At 44.1% G+C, this 6,599-nt stretch overlaps 1 protein-coding gene across 1 annotated transcript in view; it reads right to left on the bottom strand.

Moving 5' to 3' along the window:
- Positions 1 to 2,035: 2,035 nt before the first annotated feature.
- The window catches only part of ANO4 (anoctamin 4), a gene marked incomplete at both ends in the record, with an annotated part of 103,626 nt that continues 99,062 nt past the window's right edge, over positions 2,036 to 6,599 (bottom strand). Inside the window, 2 exons of the mRNA XM_081330632.1 lie at positions 2,036 to 2,227; positions 3,237 to 3,342. Of these exons, the coding sequence (XP_081186758.1) occupies positions 2,036 to 2,227; positions 3,237 to 3,342 (298 nt within the window). The remainder of the gene's footprint in view (positions 2,228 to 3,236; positions 3,343 to 6,599) is intronic.

Genomic DNA, 6,599 nt, shown 5'->3' with positions numbered 1-6,599 from the left:
TTTCAGTCATCCTGCATAGCAAAATCATAAAACTATATAATCAATAAAATATGATTTAGAAAAGGAATAGTAAACAACACATACCATTCTTATAAATAGAACATAAACAAGGAAATTAATAGGAAAAATATAAAGTAGCATAAATCTGAAAATGACTATTGCAATTAATTTTTTAAAAAATCACCAAAAGAGAAACAACTCTAAGAATAATAGCCTGGCAGATTCAGACTGGAAAGACATGCTGGAATGACCACTAGATGATAGGAGAACTCTGTGGTTTTGTGCTCACTCGGGGAATTTTTTAAGGTGCCAGAGAATATAAACCTGGTAATTATTCTAATTTTGGGAGCAAGCAATTTCTTAATACAATGGGGATTTAATTGAATAATATGTTTTAAAAGACAAAATCATAACAGACTTTCATAAAATGTTTTTTATTCTTTGAAAAATAAACACAAAAGCGAGAATTTAGTTCATAATATGTTTTAAAGTTTATTATAACTGCAGGAATGCTAAATATAGTTTTATTATGATATTCTATAAGTGTGTAAAATTGATCGTTTTTATTTTTTTCTATTTACAAATAAACAATATATACATATCCATGAATTATATATAGCATATTTTTAAAAAAATTGCATATGTAAACAGTATGTCTAATGTACATAACAGTAAAAATGCTACTATAATATGCTTTGCTAATATATATATATATATTACATTAATCAGTGATAATGTTATATATTTATTTCTATTTCCAAACTCAAAAATGTCAGATGAAACATAACACAGAAAAGAGCAATCAGGCTGAAAAATGATCCAGGGTGTATACGTTAGGTTTATTTGTTGGTTTGTGTCTTAGACTTTTTTTTAAGATTCAAAAGTAATCATATGCAGGCTGCCTCATTATTTCAAATAATAAACTTCTTGAAATGTTTTGCCCCATTTGTTCTTTTAAAATTGTCCATGAATTGACGTTGCATCACTTCCCCTTTCCTGAAGACAGGGTTCTTAAGGAAATACAAAAAGGACAAAATGCAGTGTATTTCTCTAGCTTCTTCTTCTAGCTTTTTTTTTTTGGCAGCCTAGGGGACATAGTCAGATTGCAAGTAAGCATCTTGCAGGTAGGTATCAGATACTATTGAGCATGGCATGCCAGAACCCTCTTCCTTTCTATCTTTGGAAGAGGAGTTTCCATGCATAGACAGCAAACAGGGCGGTTTGGTCATATTTCCAAACCCAAAATATATTGGTAGAAAGATGACATATATGTCAAAGAAAGAGAAGAGAGATGCTAATATCTATAAAGTATACTGGAGCCACATGAAGGATGGTGGTGAATATCCATTCTTGAAATATTAAAGAACCCACTTCCTCTGGAAGAAGCACAACTACTGTTTCAAAGATTTTAAATGGCTAACCGTGTATGTGCCTGTATATCCAATGAAGTGTGGTCAGGGCATGCACACATGGTGGACAGGCAGCCAATAAAAAGCTTTCCAAGTACAGATAGTCCTTGTTTATCAGTCACAATTGACACCAGCCAATCGGTCATTAAGCAAAGCAGTTAAGTGAAACAGGAATGTTGCTTATCTTATTTCAGCATTCCTTTGCTTTACAGACCTGCAAACGTCATAAATGCAAGGATTGGTCGTAAAGTTATTCTTTCCATTGTAATTATGGATAGTTGCTAAATGAGGCATTTTCTTAAAGGATTACTTTAGTGTGCCTGTCTTTTTGCAGAATAGAGCCATTTTAATGCTTCAAGGAACAGTACTTCAACTGTCTTGTACAAATGCTTTGCACAGCTCTGAAAAATATATTGCTAAATCCTATCCATAGCAGGATATAACTATGCTATACTGTATCCTTTAATAAAAATACACTAACCATGGAAAATGTTACTGATCTGTGTTCAGTACCCCTGTTCAATGTCCTCAAAATACTCATCTGAACTTTTGATTTATTTGAAAAATTACATAGTCTACTGGGGAAATTACTTTACATGTATGTTTAGAAATGCCCATTCCATCAGTTATGGCCATTCCTTGTGGTAAGATTTTCCATTTTTCTTCTTCTCCTTTTGTTCCTTCTGAAGGCGCTCAAGTTCAGCTTCATACATCATTTCCTGAATCAGATATTTTTCTCTTCTCATACGATCCCTTAGATCTTTGGGAAGATCTGGGATTAAATAGGAAATCAAGTGTTTTATGCAAAACACAAGATGCTGTAAAGAAAGTTTTAAAAGCAAGTGAATTCACTTCCATACAAACCTGAACACTTATACAGTAATCTTTATTATTAATAAACATAATGGGAAAAATACAATTATGTCTCCATGCACATTTCTGATATTTCTGTATTTACTTTTTAAAAGAATCACTTAACATCCTCACATCCCAAAGAACCAAGAACTATCTATTCCTTATAGTACTCAAATGGCAATGTTAATTGCTAACTGTACTTACTAGTGGTCAATTTATTCAGTTCACTACAATAAAGAAATAGATAGGAGGAGGAAACAATCAAGATACATTTAAGAATTTTAAAAAATATTTTAGTGTTATTTAAATTTTAATATATTTAAATTTAGTGAATTATCTGTGCATCCATTATATCATATAATAATATAACTCTATACCGGCCCCCAACCTTTTGGACACTAGGTACCAGTTCCATGGAGAGAGGTTTCGTCATGGACCAGAGGGGGCAGGGTTTCACGTGTGGCCTGCATCCCGTGGATGGGACTTTGTTTGTGCTAGTCCACAGACCGAAGATTGGAGCCCCCTGCTCTATAGAGTAATGCAGGGGGTTTAGCTGAATTTCTTTTAGTTACTTTGAAACTTTTGGGCAGTGAAATTGGTTTAAATATTTCAACTATGTTGTTACAAAAATGCTAACCTAAAATGTCACAGAATTAGACAAAAAGCTTCTGTGAGCCATCCTACATACAAACAACGGTTATTTTGAATTAATAGATTCACACAGGAAGATCTTATACTGTGAATTTATATGAATAGTGTTCTGAAAACACTATTTTGGCAACCTTTCAATAGATATTCAAAGAGAAAGAAATTGAGCACAAGCCACTAATAGGAGACCAGAATTTATTATACAGGGTCAGCCTACCCAGTGTTAATAGGATCAGCATTTTATACCTTGACACTCAACCATTACAGTGGCAGTTCAATCATTTTTAAGTTTTACATTTGGAAGGCTGCAAAACTGAAATTTACCTCAAAAACTATAATAAATGCCAACCGTGCAGCTAAGACATGCCAGAATTGTAGTGTGTAGCCATAGGGCACTGGAGAATGAGGGGGATCACGATAGTCTCTGTACCTGAAAGGAGAAGCAAAAAAAGGATAAATTTTATCTATTAAAATGCAAGACATCTACTGAATGTATATTACCGTATTTTCCGGCGTATAAGATGACTTTTTAACCCATGAAAATCTTCTCAAAAGTTGGGGGGTCGTCTTATACGCCCAGTCTTATACGCCGGAAAATAGTACATAAATCAATCGAGCGTCCCCGTTCGTGCAAAGCAACTTCAAGCCTCCTTAGTCCAGTCCCCCCTCCAACGTGACTCTCCCTTCCCACCCCCAAGAGCCTCTAAGCCCCTTCCCCTCCCCCTTGCAAACGCCAGACCCCAGGAGCGGCAGGAAGCCCCTCCCCCTCACCCAAGTGGCATCTGAGCATAAGCAGAGCGTGCCCTGCTACCCGCTATCTCTCCCGGCAGTTGTCTTCTACTCCTGCAGGAGGACCCTGGATAGAGGGGGCGGCATGTTGGGCCCGGCAGGCCCGACATTCAGCGGGGCCTCGAGACCACTCACTGGCGATCCGGCAGACGCCTGCATCCGGCCTCGCAACCAGCCGCAGAAGCCCGCGCCCGGCTTTTCTTCCCCCCACCCGCACCTGGCTACCGGTTCCTGGGCCCCGGCCCCAGCCGCGGGCCAGCTCGCCAGCGACCAGGCCGACGGACTCCCGGCCGCCAGACGCTGCGCTTTGGGAGACGCTCGCCGGCGGGTTGGGGAGGGAGCGCCCGCCCGCCGCCAGGCCGTTCCAGGAACTTCCGGCGGGCCGGGGAAGAGTGTGCCTGCCAGCCCATTCCAGCAACTTCCGGGGACTTCCGGCAGGCCTGGCGCCCCTCTTGCCCGCAGACCACCGCAGTGGCCCTCGCCAGCCAGCCTCGGCATGGCCGCCCCAAGCCCAGCTCTCCAGCGCGTCTTCCGAGCCCACCTGGCTGACTGCCTCCTGGGCGGGGCTTGGATCCAGACGCGCGGCTGCTCCATCTGCAAATGTGCTCTCAAATGGGTGGGTGGAAGGAAAAGCCCCTTTGGGCTTCAAAAGGGAGGCTTTGCACCATCTGCATCAGACGGGGCTGAATCGGGCTTGTGTCGGACACTTGGCAACTGGCATGTAAGTATTTTCCGGCGTATAAGACGAAAAATCTTGAAAATCTTCTCAAAAGTCGGGGGTCGTCTTATACGCCAAGTCGTCTTATACGCCGGAAAATACGGTACTATGATATTCTTTGAAGCCTTTGTTCACCATTGATCCCATTAATAACTGAAAATAAAGGCTGTGAAAGAATTATGGAAATTCCCAATATACTGAGCTTCTAGATGACCTTAACAAGATGATTTAAACCATTTATGTTGCATAATGTTGCTTGCCATTAAAAAGAACAGTATGGCAGCTGTAGATAATTGTATAGGTAATAATTTCAAGAAGAATGGCATGCCAATCCTATCTGTTATTGTCACCCTATTCCATTTAGTACATATGTTTGTGAGGGACACATGGAATGATGAGCGAGAAAGGGGACACCTACCAAACTAGTGAGAATAGTCAGATCAGTCATGGTTATCAATGGTTTATGTCACAGATTACCACCACATTTATCTACATAAATGGCTGGTTTTTAACCAACTGTTTGGGATCCTACCTATTTCTTGTGTTTCTACCCCTTCTATCTATCTATATCTCGCTCTTCTTGTCTTTTGGTGTTAAAATTCAAACACATGTTGTCTCCGGGGCTCATGAGCGGGTCGTGGGATTACCAATTCCCACGACGGGGAATGGCAGCAGGCGGATAGACAGGGGGCCATATCGTTACCGGGAGCGCCGTCTCCGCTATTTGCAAGCGGTGGGGCGCTCCGACCCTCTGCTTCTTTCCCGAGGTTCAGGGAGCGATGATGTGCAGCCTCCTGAGCTCCGGCTGGTGTACCTGAATGCCAGGTCCGTGGTCAACAAGGCTCCCCTTATTAGGGATTTAGTTGAGGGTGAGCATGCGGACCTGGCTTGCATCACGGAGACTTGGTTGGGCCCAGAGGGTGGGGTCCCTTTGGTTGATCTTTGCCCACCAGGCTTCCGGGTGCTACACCAGCCTCGAACTCAGGGTAGGGGTGGGGGTGTGGCAGTGATTGTTAGGGAGACCTTATGTCCGCGGGAGACCACCGTTCCTCAGATAGTCGGGTGTGAGTCTCTCTTCATGAGATTTGGCTCTGGGGCGCAGTTGGGCTTGCTGCTCGTGTACATTTCGCCTAGTCGCGTAGCGGCAGCCCTGCCCGAGCTGCTCGATGTCCTCTCAGGGTTGGTGGTTGAGTTCCCCAAACTTATAGTTTTGGGAGACGTCAACCTACCATCCCTGGGAGGTTCATCTGAGCTTGCTCGGGAGTTCATGGCTTCCATGACGGCCATGGACCTGACGCAGGTAATTTCTGAGCCAACTCATGAGGGAGGCCACACCCTTGACCTGATTTTCTTATCTGGACGGTGGTTGGATGATCTTGGTGGGGGCTTTCCATTTATTATGCCCCTGTCATGGACCGATCATCACCTCCTGCGGCTGGTCTTCCATTTTGCCACCCCCCGCCGTGGAGGTACGGAGCCAACTAGATGGTACCGCCCCAGACGCCTAATGGATCCTGAGAGATTCCAAGCGGCGCTGGGGTCTCCACCTGCCTCCATTGCTCACAGCTCGGCGGATGCCTTAGTGGAAGCCTGGGAAAGGGCAGCCACTGAGGCACTTGACCGGGTTGTACCCTTGCGGCCCCTGACCCGGCGCAGATCCCAGCGAGCTCCATGGTTCTCCGCGGAGCTCCGGGAGATGAAGCGTCGGAAACGGGGCCTAGAGAGCTGCTGGAGGTCCAGCCGATCTGAACCCGACCGATTGCGGTTAAGAACCTACATTAGGTCTTATCTCGCTGCGATGAGGGAGGCGAGGTGTAATTACTTCTCCACCCTCATCGCGTCCGCAGATAATCGCCCGGCCGCCTTGTTTAGGGTGACTCGCTCCCTTCTTAATCAGGAGGTGAGGGAGGATCCCTTGCAGGGTCGTGCCGAGGAGTTTGGTCAACATCTGTCGGATAAAATCGCTCGGATTCGGACCGGTTTGGACTCCAGCTGGGCAGAGTCTGACGATCAGGACACGGGCGGTCTTGTCAATGTTATCTGGGAGGAGTTTGATTCTGTGACCCCTGATGAAGTGGACAGGATTATGGGGAAGCTGAGTTCCACCACATGTTTATTGGACCCGTGCCCTTCTTGGCTGGTTTATGCAGCTAGGGAGAGGACACGAGGCTGGCTCCAGG

The sequence above is a fragment of the Vipera berus genome (genome assembly GCF_964194415.1).
Source record: "Vipera berus genome assembly, chromosome: 6".
NCBI lineage: Eukaryota > Metazoa > Chordata > Lepidosauria > Squamata > Viperidae > Vipera > Vipera berus.
The sequence above is the reverse complement of the archived record's forward strand: the minus strand, read 5'-3'. Positions and strand labels throughout refer to the sequence as shown.